Raw genomic sequence first — 18,061 nt, 5'->3', positions numbered from 1 at the left:
CTGCAAACATTTTAAGGACAGCCAGAAAGCAGCCATTTAAAACAACTTCACTGAAGAACAACCAAGTGTCAATGGTTTGACCAACCACACAGTATGGAAATTGGGAGATAGTTTTGTGTAGTTGGCAGGAAATATTATACCAAGTTTCAGTTACTTCAGAATGACATGTCAGCTTAATGCAAAGTCTGGGCTACAGTGGTGAACCACCAGTAACTCAGTGATGAGAGAAAGCGCAGGTACATCAACTGCTTGGTGGCTTCCATTTGCTGCTGGTGGCCAGGGAAGACCTGTTGAGTGTACATAGCTCCTTGATTAACTGCCATGAGTCTCAATAAACCAAACCTCAGAACACTGAAGTTTCCAGGCTCAGAACACTGAAATTACAACCAGCAAAGAGAACTCAAAGAGGCACTGCTCTGCACAAGTTGTTTGCTGAGTGCAGTGATGCGTCCAAAACAAAAGAGAAACAAAATATAATAGCTAAGTTGGACACAGTTGTAACCATCTGAAATAACTGTTTAATAAAAAAAAACAAACAAAAACCAACAAAATAAACAAAAACTACAACAAAAAAGCCAACAAACCAAACCAACAAACGTAGCAAGATTGAAAACTGACTGGATGTTAGTCAAATGCATGCATCCATTTCAAATGTGGGCGTTATTTTTTCTTAATGAGAAAACAAGACAAGCCCATGACTAAATTGTAAAAACGTACAAGAGAGATATTATTACAAATACTAAATTCAACTGCAGGTTACAGAAACTTGTTGAAGTTTCTTCTTGCAGCATCCTGTCTGACCTGCCTGACCTGGCATCTCTGTCTGGCATGACCATCCTTCAGTTCCTTCCTAATCCTCTACATTGAAACCTAGCTCTTTTTTCCTCCTCCTCCCATCATATGTGAAACCAGTAGCCAAAATACTATGAATACAAGAAAAAAAAAACCTCTCCCTTTTGCCAATTTCACTATGGCAGCAACTCTGTAAATCTGGAAGAGTAACTGCAGAAGTCCTGCTAAGATCTGGCAGGCAATCTCTGTCGAGAAGACATATAAACAGTTCTCTTTAGGTACATTTGCTTTTAGTAAAACACCTAGAGGATTTACTGCTGAAACACCAGAAATTCTGTACAGGAAGATTTCCACAAGCTTGTAACTTGAGCATATTTTCAGAGGAAGTCTGTTAATACCAAGCCAACTCTCCTGTATCATAGCAAGCTTCCACAGTACCAGGAACACAATTCAGCTTCTCTTTAAGAATTCTACATATTCTACATATTTTTGTAGATACCCATCTATTTTAAATGTATAAATACATACACATGTGTCCCTTTCCATGATTTTAAGTTACCCATGACACAACACACATATGCCCTCCAAAAATACACACATTCAAGCAACACTTATGAGAGCACTCCTTGTAAGAACTTGTACATTGCACCACAAAGACCAAAAAGCACCATGATAACAGAAAGCACTTCACCTTCCAAGACTTTTATTTCCCAGCCTTTCAAATTAGTGATTAAAGCAACAGCTCCTGATGCAAGGATGACTTGCACTTGTAGTGTAACACTTGGTTGAAAATACTACAGTTGTGATATGCTTCTGTGGAGTATGGATCTTGGTGAGGACCAGAATGAGAACAACTATAAAAATCCAATTCTGTCTCAGTTTCTTGTAGATGTAAAAACCCCAACATTTGCATAACCAACTTCTCATTCCCTGGAATATCTATCTTGTATTTTTTGCAAGAAGTAGGACTTTGGTAACGTATTTCTCACTACTTGCAATAATTGTAACAAGAGATAGATATGCATCCATGGAAGGTACCTTAAAAGAAAACAGATAAAATGCTTACCCCCAAAGCTGGCAATCTTTGTGTGCAACTGACGGCAACCTTCAGTTTCCAGTCTGTTTCTCCATCGAGCTGGTCAGTTCGAATGAAACATGAACCTTGAAGTTATAAAAGGACATACTATTTTTCATCTCAAAAATTCAGTTTGTGTTAAAAAATTCAGAACAGTGAAAATAAAGCCATTTACAACAATTTCTAAATAAATGTGCTACATATAAAATAACTAATATTTTCAAATGTCTTTGTACCTTCTTACTGAAATGCTCCAGATACCACACAATAGCACACTTTTTCTGATAAAATGAACCTTTTAAAAGGTGGTAATTTCAGCAATTCTCTTCACAATTGCTATACTAAATAAACCTAAAATATTTCTGAAGTAACAATTACAACTTCCATTATGCTGCAGCCTAACATCTATGTACACTATTGTTACTGTGTGTTATGGCAGTAAAACAAAAATATTTTCCTAATTATTTGTAAATTTTAAACAATGTGTATAGACATATATTAATATATACCCATATTTCCTTCTACATTTCAACCAATCCAATAAGAACTAACAAAGTAGTTACATCACTAGAAGTGATATGGTAGCTATTAAACTGAAGGGAACACTGGCAAAGAAGTTTATCTTCTGAGTCTTCTTGCACAGACAAAAATACAATGTGCTATTAGCTTTGACTCTAATAGGCAACATATGAAAAAAGGGCACCTACCACTGAAGACAAAATAAACAGATTATTTTATAGGACACATGGATCCCGATGTAAGTAAAATCTACGAGAACCCAATGTTTTATTCATCAAGGCCTGTAAATTAAGCAGTTCAATGAGCTAATGGTCTGAAAGGACATGCCTGAGACAAAAGCCACCTGAAATTATATCTGAGTAGGAGGTAGCATTTTTGCACAACAGTCTTGAAAGTAGCTTACAAACTTCCACATAATAGCTATATTTACATTAAGAGCGTAGTGAGTAAACAAATACGTAAATATTAATGTAAACAGCTCTCAGAACAGCTCATCAAACTAAATTTCACCCAACGCACAGAGCTGCAAAATGCAAAGCTGTATCTGAATCTCTTGAAAAGCTGATCTTAAATTCTTGACAGGATTCTTTATGGATTTTCTTCTAAAAATAAAAGACTATAAATCACTTTTTGAAGAGTCCAGTGACATGCAATGCATTATTACAATCATGGGTGAGGTACCTAGGAACAGCTAGAAATACCATAGTTTCACCTCACTTTCTATCCTGGGCAGAGATGAGCCTACTTTCCATCATACTTTTCCTGTACAAGACATTTCATGGTTCTCTTTACCCTTCCTGTCAATGGTTGCTCTCTTCCATCAATTTCATTTAGAATTATACTATAGATCAATGTAGTTCAAGACCAGTGTGGCTCCTGTGAATGGTTGACTGCACATATATTCATTTAATAGAGCTCACACTATGACATGTATTGGCCAGCTGCATTTCCTCTCCACTTCAGCAGTTAATTTCATCAATAACTTATCTCATAGCCTGTTTCCCTTTTATCCAGAAAAAAGGGACTGCTTTCTGCCAAGTCAGCTTTCAATAGTGATCACAACAGCAAAACCGAAACAATACAATCCTCTTCTCTACTTCAAATACTGCTGCAGATTTGACTGATTATTTTAATTATACAATGAGATACTGACTTAAAACTTGGTTTAAGTAAGCTATAAACACATGTGCTTAAATATGTAATTAAAAAAAAATGTATAAAAACAACTCTGCACCCCTGCCAAGCCCTCGCACCTATAAAAAGTGTACCCCATTGTGTATTGTGCAGAAGACACATGTACTTTACCTTTGAAAGGTATTTGAGTCAGCAGTACATAAAACTTCTAAAAATCAAAGTCTTCTGAAAAAATTGCTTTTGTAACAGCTGCGTTTTGAAATGCCTAGAAGCATTGGCCCCCTCCCACTCCAATCACAAAAATAAAAAACCCAAACAAACCAATGTAGAAAAAAATTGTTACATACTTCCCCAGAACGCTTTAAGTCAGTGTTAAAAATCTCTTCCATTTCTACCTGAATATGACTTGCCAGGAAAAAAACTTCTAGACAAATACCAGGAGCTGCTATTCCCTCTGAATTCAGTAACTCTTGAACCTGACAATTATTTTACAGCACAAAAAGAACAGAAAATTAAGTTCTGTGCTGCATAAAGGCAAATTCATGAAGTATTTTAAATATTTACCAATCAAAGCATAGCTATCTACAGGAAAAAATCCCAACATTTTCATAAGGCTACATATAAAGGAGTACGAAATTAAACTTTTTACTTTATACAGTGAGGGCACTCAGATGCTCATTTCTCCAAAACAATACACTGTCAATCCAAGATTAGCAGACAAAGTTTACCACTGTGAACACATCTGTCTCATTTCTGTCTCTATAGGGAAAATTTTGGAATTATTTAAATCAATCCTTAAATTTGAATTCAAGGAAATTATACTGCGCTTAAAGAGTTTAATTATTTATAGCAAGTGGTGCAAACTAATACGTGAGTACATTTCAACTAAATTACAAGAAGAGAATATCAATTTAGCCTAATCAGTTGAAGATGGGCATAAATCACTTCAAAGTATGTCCACGCAAGGTGCTGCCCAAGTGCCTAGTTAAACTGATTTTTAAAAAAACATTTCAGTTGAAATCTGAGAAACTTCTATGCTTGGGGAATAATAATGGATAATTCCATTTTCTGTGTTTTAGCAAAAGCTCAACTATTTGAGGCCTGTCCAAAACTTACTCTAAGACTGCTTTCTGTGGAAAAACAGTACCTGCAATACAAAGGATGAAAACAACTTTTTAGAAACCTGAAATAACTACAAAATTTTCAAATAAAAGGATCCATTCCTCATTATTAAGACTTCTTGCTTATGGCTATTTGAGATACTCTGGATTAACAAAACCCATCTTCTTTAAAAAGCTTTTGTGTGTTAATAGAATAATGAACAAAAATAATGTTTATTTCAGTAGCTTTTACAGTGTTTTGAAAGAGAGATACAAAAGCTCATCTATAATGACACTAATTTAGGGACAGGACATGCCTGGCCTTGATTTGTCAAACAAAGGTGCAGTGCTCAAAACAGAGTAAGTAGGAAGAGTCCTACTAATTGTGTACCGGACTTGAGGTTTTATTCAGAATATACATGCAGGACATGTACACGTCAAATACTTCCAAGAATGGTTTACACTTGCATATCCATCAGTGACCTCTTTTGTAGGCCTGGTTACATCTAGTGATCTAGAAGAAAAAGTCCATGAGCAAACTAAATACAGGATGAGCTTGGAAAATGCTGGTCATATTTTAGCCTTAAATTTGGGGGGGGGGAAAGGAGGAAAAAAACCAGGAAAAAAAATACCCTGCAACCCAGAAAGGGAAGCTTCTTAATGAAGTAATTAATTACGTCATTAGGTTCCTCTTAATTAATACTATGTATCATTATCATCAGGTAGCTGCATCTTGTATTTTTATACTATTAAACTTGCTATTCATGTCTTAGGCATTAATTTCTTTGTGTGCTCATATCTTTAATTGTCTGAAATTATAGTAACGTACATAAACTCGTGCTACTATCAAGCACTTAAATTTTATTTTTATATATACACTTCTGAGTCTTAATTACAGTTTTTAATACAGGTTTCTGAAAACAAGCTGTTACTTTGGATGATACGTATTTTCTTAAATGTATTCTAGCTTAGAGGGTTTTTAAAGAAGTCACTCAGAACAGAAAAACTATGTATTAAATTATTTATTCCTACTTTATTTCATTTGGAAATGTTGTTTCCGCCAAGCGGAAAGATGCATAATTCCTTCTTAAAACAATTAGCTTACTATTCATCCTATTTGTGAAAAAATTTCCAGAGAAAGTGTGGTTAGTACAAGAAACCCAGAATAGCAGTTTTGATAGACAAAGAGTAATCTCCTTTGTAAAAGAAATATTTTTAACTATTCTATATAAAATTGTATCAGCTGTTTTTCATAGAAGGCTATAATGAAGCAACAACAAAACCCAAATTATTCCAATTAATATTTGCAGTAATTGTGGAAACAAAATCAACTACCCTAGAGAAGCTGGTTTAGCTTGCTGCAGAAACAAAATTGTGTGTCATTTGTAGCATCTCCTGTGTATTACATACATTATTCTCTCAGAGATGTTTTAGGGAACAGCTCTTTACTAGGAGACTTCACAGAGCTTCTTAGTAGCCTAGTGGGTATCCTAAAATAATCAGACAGAAGCAGAATATCCTACTAGTCATACAAGTATGGTCTCGTGTTCTGAGTTAAGCAGTAATACTCTTGAATAATCCAAAACTAGATAACTGAATCCAAATACCTCATTAACTCCTAGAAATTCCCTGCAAATCAGATTCTGAAAATGGCAAAGAAAATTTAGGTAGAGTAACAAAATGAAAAGATAGTTTCCTCCCTGCTTCCTTCTTGATCATTAAGTTTAGTGGCTTTGTTTTTACAAAGAGAATGTGAGAAAGAATGCTAATCACAGAATGGCCAGGGTTGGAAAGGACCTGTGAAGATCTAGTCCAACCTCCCCACTATAGCAGGATCACAAAGTAGATCACACCTAAAGCACCTGCTTTCCAGGGCTGGCCAGGTTTCTCAACTAATAACAACAAGAGAAACTAAGATTGTTTTCTGGCAGTAAGAAACTAAACTATGCCACTTGTCCTGTACCCAGAACTTAATTTTCAGTTCCCCATTTGCAGTTCCCAGTCTGGAAGAAGAATCTGAGAAAGAAGCTCCAAGTCATGAGATGGAAGAGACAAGTCTGAATTCAGAGGAAAAAAAAATACCTAAGGACTAACTTATTGTGACTAGCATTAAAAAATAACAAAGTGAATGACACATTCTTCTTCACATACTTCTACGTTTCTGTCCTTCACTTTTTCATCTCTTGCTTTCAGCAGTCACTTACAGCATATCTTGTCTTCAACTACACCAATTTATCAGCATGTTAAAGTGAATTTTTAAAAAATTTTCCACTTTTAAATTTCACAAGAACATTCAAATCCCTTTGACAAAGCCTTAACTGTCAGCCCCTCACATTATATTTATTACATCATATATTTATAGCATCAGTATACACAGTGAAAAATAGTACATACTAAGTCAATTAGGAACACAGACATTGTCTTTAACTTTCTCTTGGAGAACATAAAAGTTCAAGTTTGTGTTTGCAAATTTTTTCCATGTATCAGCAAGCTTAAAAAAATAATTGTCAGTAAGCACTAAAGAGAACTTAGAGGTATAGTTCAGATATGCCCTAGCACACATTTTAATGTTCTACTTGGCTGAAATTAATCAGAGGGAAGCAACTATAATTTATTTGTACATAGAAGATATGCAGGAATATGCATATTTTACAAGCATATTAAAAGACCAAGCACCCCAGTTTTGAAAAGGTATTGTTTTGTCTGCAGAAATGCAGGGTTGAATTCCACACTGCATTAGAGATGTATCATTGAAAACCAATTACAGTGTGCATGTGCACTTAAATAAGTCTAAAAAAAAAAATCATAAAAGTTAATTTCTGTAATATGTAACTGATAAGAACTCATGTCAGTTCTTTTTTAAGAGAAATACTGCTATAGCACTAATACATGTATGGGTCCTTCTCAGTTAAATCTAAATAAAATTATATCTGCCCTCTCTCAAGTGCTGTATCCAATGAATTTTTTACACATGAGAACAGCAGCTACAACTAATGCCTTTCAAGCCTCAGCAAAACTGAATTATTAAATCTGTCTGCCTATATCCTATTACAGCCTACTTATGAATACTTGATTTTATTTTGTATAATTGACAACAGTTGTCAGGAAAGGAAGGTTTTAACAGCAATCAAATTAAGATCAACTGGTGTAAGTGTCACAGTGCAGAACCTGTGTCAGGCGTTGATGAATTAATTGATAGGTCACTAAGAAACAGGGCACATGAACTGTGGTGTCATAAACAGCTGTATATTGTCTGGTAATACTACCAGCCTTCCTGCTTTAAGTCAAAAGCTTTGAAACAGACAGGCTACTAGAATACACCCAACAAAAAAAATGGATTTGACTTCAACACCTAACACCAGATCATTTACGAACAACTTGATTTTTAAATCATTTATATTAAGTGACTACGTGCATGAAAATTTTAAACTGTTGACAAGATGAATAGCAGCACTAAGATGACATGTTGGAGTAGAGAGTTTCATTTATCACTAGAACAAGCAGCTTTCAATTATGATAGCTTCAACAGAGGAAAAAACACAGGACACCTGAAACATCCCAACATTGAAGCTACAATGCCATTCACATAGGATGTAATCCAAAAATGTAGTGGCATTTCTACAACACTGATTAAATTAGTTTTGAAGCATTAATTTCTCTTAAGACCATGAGAGAACTGTGTGTACTTGAGATATTTGATCTGAATTAAGAAACTGACGAAGCAATTGATTAATTGGAATTTAAGCCATCAGTCACTGGATCCATCAACAGATTCATTTACATTCTAAACAATCAGCTGATGGTCTTACAGGATACCCATGTATTAATACACAGTCAATATGATACCCGTAAACTCATCACAGTTCCTTATTGACAAGTACACACGTGCTTTTAATCCAAGCTTGATCACACTGCATCTTTTTTGAATTGCTATATTGATTCAATATGCTCTAGGAATTTTCATTTCTATTTTTATTTAAAACATTATGGAATTATCTTATATAGCAAACAGTGTTCCAAATAAAAAAGCAAGCATCTACATTCCTATTCATATTCTCAAGTTTTACCTTAGTGATTTATATTGAGATATACAAAAGCATAGTCAAGCATTAATTTATCTTTTCCATTTCATGGGATTTGATGCAACACTTTGCTCCATTATTCTTCTGATGAATACTAATAATCTCTCCTCAGAGAAACTCAGTTATAGAGGAGAAAAAGAATGTGAATTATTTACATCTTCAATTAAAAGCTAAGTCAAAAACTCTGCCATAGAGAAGGCTTAGAACACTGAAAAAGTTCTTGCTTTTCAAATTTAAAAAAACAGTGAAGGAGGCAGGGATGCCTCTTTATAATGGTATGAAAATCAGTGCTGCATTTAGCAGATGGCAGCTTTACAATTCAATTGTATACAATCACCGCAATATTTTTCACTGACACTGATCCCTGTTTGTGCACTTGCTTAGACTGCTATTCTAGTAGTTTTTAACATTTTCCATCATTTACAAGCACTCCTGTCTAACTGGGGAGGTCCCAGTAGACTGGAGGGTAGCAAATGTGGCACCCATCCACAAGAAAGGGAACTACAGACCTGTCAGTCTGACCTCAGTGCCAGGGAAGATCATGGAGCAGATCATCTTGAGTGCCTTTACACATCATATACAGAACAACCAGGTGATCAGGTCCAGTCAGCATGGGTTTATGAAAAGAAGGTCCTGGTTGATGAACCTGATCTCTTTCTATGACAAGATGACCCACCTGGTCAGTGAGGGAAAGGCTGTGGATGTTGTCTGCCTGGACTTCCATAAAGCCTTTGACATGGTCTCCCACCGCATTCTCATGTGAGGAGTGGCTGAGGGAACTGGGGCTATTTAGTGTGAAGAAAAGGAAGCTGAGGGCAGACTTCTTTGCCCTTAACAATTACCTGACAGGACATTGTAAAGAGGTATGTGCTGGTCTCTTCTCAAAAGTAACTGGTGACAGAACAAGAGAAAATTGCCTCAAGCTGTTCCAGGGGAGGTTTAGACTAGACATTAGGAAGAACTTTTTCATTGAAAGGGTTGTTAGACTATGTCAGAATATGCCGTCCAGGGTGGTGGTTGAGTCACCATCCCTGGATGTATTTAAGGGTTGTCTAAATGTGGCGCCTGGGGGATACAGCTCAGTGCTGGACTTGGTAGAGTAGGGTTAATGGTTGGAGTAGATGATCTTGAAGGTCTTTTCCAACCTAAGTGATCCTGTGATTTAGAACTAAAATAATCAATGGCGTTCTGTCCCATGAATGATCCAAATACACTGCCCGATTAAAATACAAGAATCTTGAAAATATTTTCAGTCTTGCTCATTCGTTTATAAACCAATTTTGCTAACAACTGCAACATGTTAGTCATATTTACTACACGTTAGTATTAGAAGCATGTTTCTCAACAAAGCAATAGATGGTACATCTTCCTTCAGATGAATCAAGGATGAAAATATTTTCCAGAAGTAATTGTAATACAGCAGGAGAAAAACACTACCTAGCATAACCTACTACAGCAAGCTAATTTAAATGAGATTACAGACCACTTTGATAAAAAATATGCTGCATATCTGGATAAAGGGGATGAAACAGCCTTTTGCAACCAGAGAGGTTACAGTCTTTTAACATTAAAGTGGCTCCACTGCAAATCATTTTAAGACCTGACTAAAACAGGGAAATTCTCTAAAATGATACTACTAAATGCTATTCCATAAACAGCATCCAATTTAACATCATTATTCTGGTCTAAGTACTGAGTTCAGCTTGCACATTCCATTTTTCTGTTCTTAATACAGCGCTAATTTGGCTTTCAAAGGAAAACATTCTGGTTTACAATTGGAAACTTGGTTCTTATTTAAAATGTGTTATGAGAATATCTCTGGGTGCAAGTACCACATGTTTGCTTAAAGATTCAACAGGATTCTTCTTACAATGTCCAGTCAGATATGCAGTAATTATATTATACAGAACAACCACAAACTGCTGCCTATCATATCAGAAATGGAATCAGGACTTAGGACTTTTAAACTAGATTTCCTTCTTTTAGCTTAAATTTCAGTAGAAAAATAAAAATAAATCAATTGGTATTCTGATCCTAATGCAAAGTACATTTTAACACCAATGCCACAAGTAAAGGTGCAGAGTATTTTAAGAATATTGTCTAACTGGCTCCGTGATTGGAGAGCTCTAACAGCACAGCAGTAGTCGCTCTCCCCATCAGCCTCCTTAATGCACTTACATATTTCTAAAGACCAGTCATACAAAAATACATACGCACATACACCTCAAAGGAGAGTGCTTGTAGCTGACTTAAGGAGCATTTTCTCTTTGGATGAAAGCAGAACTCACAATCAGAGGAGGCTGAGCAAAGTTTATGGTCAAAGATATCAGAATCCATTGAAAGCACATTAAGTCTCAAAGATTTTAGCTTCAGCAATAGTAATACCAGCCTTGGTATGTGTCTTAAATAGAGAAAATTACAAGTCAAAGGAGACAACAAAATCATCAGATTACAACAGGCATGTAAAAAACAAGAGGATAAATCTTTTGTTTAAAAATTTAGAAGGGAAAAGCACATTCTTCTTTGCCAAGCAGGAGCATACAAAGAAGCAACATACCCAGCTGCAAAAATTTAATAATCAGAACTTCATAGGCTTTGCAGAAATTCCTTCTTCATTATAAAGATAGGACCACCAAGACTAATTTTCCAGTTGTTTCAAATAATTTTCAAGTTAATGTTAACAGCTTGGCTAGTAAAGCCTTAAGGTAAGAAAAGAAAAAACCCAACCCCAAATTAAATGCTAACAGAAGTAAAAGGTGATAGTATATTTTAAAAAAACAACGCATTGTTATCTATCTTATAAAAAGATATTTTACAGAACACATATTATAAACTGTTTCTATGCAAGCAAATCTTGGAATTTGAATGCAAGAGTAATTTCTTTGTCTTTTACTTTTAAAAACCTTTGTCAATATATCCAGTCTATCAGTTATAAATATACAGACAGTTTGGTTGCCTGACTTGCCCTGTCACTTTAATAATTCTCACCTACAGCTTTTCTAAGCCATTATCCAAAATTGTGGGAATTGTCTGGAATTTTATGATATTCAGACTGCTACTTCAGCCATGCCCCCAGATGCCCTGAAATACCAGTGAAATGAATTATCACTGGAGTTTGGGAACAGGCAAACTTATTTGTAATGCAATACAGTCTCCTTACATATCTATTTTTTCAACTGCTGATAGTATTTTATTTTTTTAATATTAAAAAATAAATAGTAAAGTATTCGTTTGTTACTACTTATTTTGCTGCAAATCTAATGAAACACATGCATTGTGCCAGTCACTCAAGTATGCACAGAAAATAATTAGGAAATGAAATATGTTATCACATCTTGTAATAACATTTTACATCAATAACAGAGAGAGAGAGTAATATTAGGAGCTTAATGCCTGCAAAGACCTCCTCCTTCCACCACATAACACTCGTACTATGTGACTATATTTTAAACAAGTAGCTGATCACATAGAATCAGTATTACTTAGTGGCTAAAGCAGATAACAAAAGATTTCAAGCCCAAGTTAAATCACATGTTAGAAATGGAATAAGAACTGAAGTATAGAAACAGATTAAAGTAGTTTGGACAGATTGTTGGCAGCTACTCATGCCCTAAAGATAAACTTTTATCTGGCTGTATGTGCAAAACTTAACTCGAGTCATTCATCATTCTCTATAGCAACAGATTTTCAAAGCATTTTAGTTCTCAGAAAGGTAGATTTTATAGTGCTTGTTTTCTAAACATAATAGAAAATTCTGGAATTTGTGACAAATGCAACCCCTTCAGCTTTATTATTCTGTGGTTGTTGGATTCATAAAGAGATAAAAAGTGACATCGGTTACACAACTGAATTCCAAACTGACATTTTTTCCTCTAGTTTGATTTTCAAATATCTAAAGTTCCAGAATAGGCTGACACCTAGACAATTAAGTTTTTTGTAGAACATTTATTCCTAACTGCCCAGAATGAATAGATACTACTTGCAACACCCTTATTATATTTTTACTTGCAGTGAGCTTGGGTTTTCACATTAAGACACAAATGTTCTACTACTTGCATTTGAAAACCTACAAAACTAGACCTTTTAAACAAATATTTGCCAGCACAAAGCTCTCTTTCAGTGGAGAAATGCTTAAAGAGTGCGTAATTTTCAAAATAACTTTGATTAACAGACTTTGGAGTAAGTCTTACTAGTTTACAATCTCTGTGAACAAGCCTGTACTTGCATTTTATATTTTATGCCAGTAGAAAGGTTACAATTTTTTAAAAATGGCAGCTGTATTACTACAGAAATGAACATCTACATGAACTGATACAAAGCCTCAAAAGAAAAACAATTTCCCTGTATTATTCCCACACTTTACTTATTCCATTATTGTTGATTACAAGAATCCTGAAAACTCCTAACTATAAATTTTAAAAGTGAGATTGCTCTTCTTGTTACAACTCAAAAAAACACAAATGCATTTGTGACTAGTAATACATGTTTGAGTAAATATACCATTCTTAAGGAGTTTCACAAGTGAAATTCACAAAATTGACCTATAGAACGGAGGATGTTCAAAGAGACCCCAGCAGGATGAGGAAATGAGAAGACAAGAACCTCAAAGTTCAACCAAAATGGTGCAAAATCCAGTTCCTGGCAAGGAACATGCACCGGTATATGTTGTGGGGCCACCCAGCTGGAAACAGCTTAGCAGAAAAAGACCTGGGGATTCTGGGAGTCATCAGGTTCAACATGAGCCACCATCATACCCTTGCAGCAGAGGAGGCTACTGATACCCTCGGCTACGTTAGGCCGAGTACTGCCAACAGGCTAAGGGTGCTGATCCTTCCCCTCTGCTAAGCACTGGTGAGGCCACACTTGGAGTAATGTGCCCAGTTCTTGGCTCCCCAGTACAAGAGTTATACTGGCATACTGGAGAAGCTCCAATAGAGGGCCATAAAAATGATGGAGCATCTTGAATATGTGGAAAGTCTGAGATGTGGGATTGCTCAGCCTGGAGAAGACAAGGCTTAGGGAAAATCCTATTAATGTCTATAAACACCTGGAGGGAGGGTGCAAAGGCTCATCAAAGCCTTTTCAACAGTGTCTAGTGACAAGATTAGAGTCAACAGGCACAAAATGGAAAACAAAAGTTCCCTCTGGACATCAGGAAACAAGAATTAGTATTTTTTAACTTGGAGGATAACTAAGCAATGGTATAGCTTGCCAAGAAAGGATGTGGGATTTCCCTCCTCTGAGATATTCAAAAGCTGTCTTGACATGAACCTCGGCAGCCAGCTCTAGGCGGCCTTGCTTGAGCAGGGGTGTTGAATTAGATATCCAAAGATCCCTTCCAACCTCAACCATTCTGTGATTCTGATATACCACCTGAAGTACTCACATAGCTAAGACCAAAAGCATGTAATGAAGGCCTGAAAATACCAGATGCAACTATTGTGCAACTGACATTACCTTGCAAAGAATTAAAAGCTCTTCGCAATCAAAGGATTGTGAACATTTTAAAATTATTTCCCATTTCCCTATTCCTTTCCATTGCGCACCTGTAACGTTAGACCAAATTATATATACAGGATTTAAAGACATCAAATAACAGAATTGCTTCAGTGATGATTTTTGCAAGACAGCATGCTTGGCATCAGTGGAACTACCAACCAGTGGGAATTGCTCTCTCTAGAGTATCACCTCTAACAATAAATTAAAAAAAACAAACTTACCAGTTTGGTAGCTGCTGAGAAACGTACAGCAGCTGATGTATCAAAATACATTTGTGGACCTTATTTTCCTAGCCTTCTACCTTTACAGTTTTTACAAATATTTACAAGTTTGCTAGAAGACTAATACCTCAATGCACTACTCTGTCTCTTGGGAAAACTACTTTTTTCCAGAAGCAGCAGCTGTTACTGTGTCTGGCAAAAATTCTAATTTTCTGCAAAAGATAGATGTACATGATTCAAATACCACAGCCAGGAAAACTGAAGTAGACCAGAAAAAGCAATTCCACTTTACCCTCTGCAAGTTCAGTTTCTACCAGAAAAGGCTGAAGAGAAAATCCAACTCTACTCTTCTTGGCCTCACAAAGCATTATCTATGACAAGAGAGACCTCAGGAAGAAAAAGAAGAGTTTAACTAAAATCAATTAATTAATTCCTATCCACCAAAAACACTACTAACAAAAAACAGTACCATAACAGTGTTGCAATTAGTCTGTCACAGGCCTAAACAGTTAGCAGAATACAAACAATTCTTCATAGTTCACCCATCTATGAAGCATGTCAGAAGCCCAAAAGGTAGTTATACCTTGGCTCTTCCAGCTCCAGAGGCTTGAGCAAATAGCCTGTTTAGCCTCATTTCTATATACAATACCATTCTGCCATGCCATCTTTCTCCTGGTAACTTTCAACTTGTCAATCATGTATGGCAGACCAAAGATCTCGAGGATATGAAGTTCCTTGAATTTTTGTGAAAAAATGAGAGGATGAAAGAGCCACATAAACAAGAGAAAAAACAAACTGTTAACTCCAGCAGTTCTCTGTTCTAGGGCCTAGTGAAAATCAACATGTGCTTAGCTCAAAACCAGCCACTGCATATGTCAGCTTTTGCCCCATGAAAAACAAGAATCTGAGGTTACTGGAGGTGGGTAAATGAAAAGTTAGAGGAAAAAAGAAAATAATTAAGCTTCATTCATGATTGTTGACACTGTAGCTACAGTATCAAATCTGTCCAGCTTTTGACTGATGACTGAGATGGCATATAGACAAATAAAACTTACAGAACGTGCCAGGCAATTTAAAAAAGAGCCTGAAAACCAAGTTAAAGGGCTCTTAGGATCTAGCTTAATTTCAGTGAGGCAGCTTTCCATTGGTCTAACACAGATCTTGCCTATATTTGCGTAACAGCTTTCCACTAAGGTAGTCTGTTGGTTTTGGCATGATGCCTGCTCATATACCAAATTAAAATAACCTTTAAACCATCTTTTGCAGCTGGCTCGGCACAAATATATCCTTTAATCCGGTGGAAAGCTGATAAACAGGACAAATCTTCCAAATTGCTTATCATCTCTGCCATATCTAATAACAAAAGCAAGATTCAGCTTTAACCTTCCCTCCCTTTTAAAATACATAAAAAACCAAGATATTATTCCAGGGGTTTCCCCCTCTTTTTAAAATGCATTATTTATTTTGAAAACAAATTAAGATCTTGTGAAAACCTGTTATATAGGGAGACTGACAGCAGCACAGAATTCACATCCGAGGAGTGATTTCCACCTGTGCCAACCCCCCAGGAATAACCATAACTCTAAGCCCTAACAGCCATCTAGCTGCCTCCATTTGTGAAAAAGAGCAATACCAATGTTATGGACTGTCAAACATGAATATAAAACAAAGACCCATCTTCCTTAGTCTTTAGACTAACTTTTCTAGCTTGTTTAATAACATAGGAAACGTAGAAATTAAATAATTGTACACAATCAGAATCAAGTAATATCAGATAATACAAAGATATCAGTCTAGCTAAAAGACAATGTATGTGCTAAAGCAAAAAAAATTTAAAAAAAGGGAAGTAAAACTAAGCCTGATTCCCTGCAATTCAGCTTCTGCCATGTAAAGTTAAAAGTATCCTAAAAAACTCAGATTCCTAAAAGTGCATTTGGGGGGTGGTTGAGAAGGAAGACAAGCACATGCCACTGTCTGAGTTCTTCCATGATACTACAGTTGTGTGAAAAGAAGCCAAAATAGTTTTAAGTTGAACTTTGTAAGCTACTCATTTATAACTGCCTTTTTTTTTTTTACTGAAGATCAAGGGTACTGCAGGGCTGAAGACTATATTAATGTGTAGTGTAAATACTGAAGTTGGAAAGAAGCACTTTGCCCCAGAAGAAGCTTGCAGGGTGAGCTGGATTTCAAGGCTAGTTCAAACTCTTTGCTTCACTCTTTACAGATTTATAGTTTAAAGTTATAGTTAAACTGTTTTATTGCACAGAAGATAAAATAAAATTACATATAGAACACAAAACCATGCAAAAACTAATGTGCTTTACAAAGTACTTAAAAGTGTCAACAATAAATTAAACCATAAATCAGTCAAAACTGCAACATGCAGGAAGAAACAATTACAGATGTAAGTGTTCACTCTTTAGTCAAAAAACAATTACTGCCATATGCTTGAAGTTTAGGGGATTATTTTTGTTGCAGGTTTTGCAAGGTTTTTTTATTTTTTTAAAATATGTGCAACACCAATTTAACTAGTTACTCTGTTCCATGCTTATATAAAAATAACATTCCATGTGTAGCAGAAGCATATGTAAAATAATTTATATCAGAATTCTGGGAAGATTTCCTTCAATTTGCTCTTTATTCACTATAAATTTTAAAGAACATTTACATAGTAGGTGCACAACTAAAAAATGGTTGTGAGCACTCTGAAAATTAATTATGGAAAATCTACTGTTACAACATTATACACTTTTAAAATAAGTAGATTTTATAGACAGCAAACTAATAGAGCTTCTTACTGGAAAATTTTAATATGACATTCTAAGAAATCTGACTGAAGGAGACTTCAACACTAAGTAGACTTGATGAATTTGACTTTCAAAAATGTTTTTCTTCACACATTTCTGACATAGGGATTCACCCTGTTTCCCTCCTCCTATCTATATCTGACAAAGATACTAAAGGTGGTCCTTCAAGATTAACTATTCATATATATTCCAATAAGACACAGAGGTATCTGCGCAGATGCATATCTGGCCTGTATTGTTTATTGACAACCATACCTGTGCCTCATGCTTCAACTGCTAGCACTACAGGGAAGGCAGCCTACACAATGTCTTAGAACCTCACCAACAGAATCCAGGAACTCAAGAATTAATAAGGATGAAAACATGTTATAGTGCAGATACACAAAATAGATAATTTAAGAACTTGCTTTGCTGCAAGCTAGGCAACTGTCTCAGCTTGTTCATTTATTTCAGTAGTGATAATGCATCTGATGTAAGGTGCTGCAAGGATCTTAAGGACAGCCAGCTAGCTCTTACCAGGTGAAAAGTTCTTGATGCTCCTGCACCAGCAAACTGCAAAAAGTTACATACTGAGTACCCTACCCATTTCTACTGTGCACATATCACTGAAAGAAATTACAGCTGGTACATACCTCTGCCAGAGTGGATGACAATTGCTCCCAAATGCCTAGATATAACATCTAATCCAACATAGCTAGTGAAGTCTAGAAAAAATTTGGATTAATACATACTGACCTTCTACCACATACATGTTGCATTCAAGTGGCCTAGTTAAAAGTGCAACAAGTTCTACATGGGCACAAGTTCTCCTACTTTCTGCTTTTCTAGGAGC

General features: G+C 35.7%; 1 protein-coding gene across 1 annotated transcript in view; it reads right to left on the bottom strand.

Annotated features, from left to right (window-relative positions):
- Window positions 1-18,061, bottom strand: part of ATP9B (ATPase, class II, type 9B) — a 151,650-nt gene that overhangs the window by 96,471 nt on the left and 37,118 nt on the right. The window contains exon 7 of the mRNA XM_010008700.1: window positions 1,859-1,953. Coding sequence (XP_010007002.1) covers window positions 1,859-1,953 — 95 coding nt within the window. The remainder of the gene's footprint in view (window positions 1-1,858; window positions 1,954-18,061) is intronic.

This window comes from Chaetura pelagica, unplaced genomic scaffold, assembly GCF_000747805.2.
Source record: "Chaetura pelagica isolate M959 unplaced genomic scaffold, ChaPel_1.0 scaffold332, whole genome shotgun sequence".
Taxonomy (NCBI): domain Eukaryota; kingdom Metazoa; phylum Chordata; class Aves; order Apodiformes; family Apodidae; genus Chaetura; species Chaetura pelagica.
This window is presented reverse-complemented; position numbering and strand designations above follow the sequence as displayed.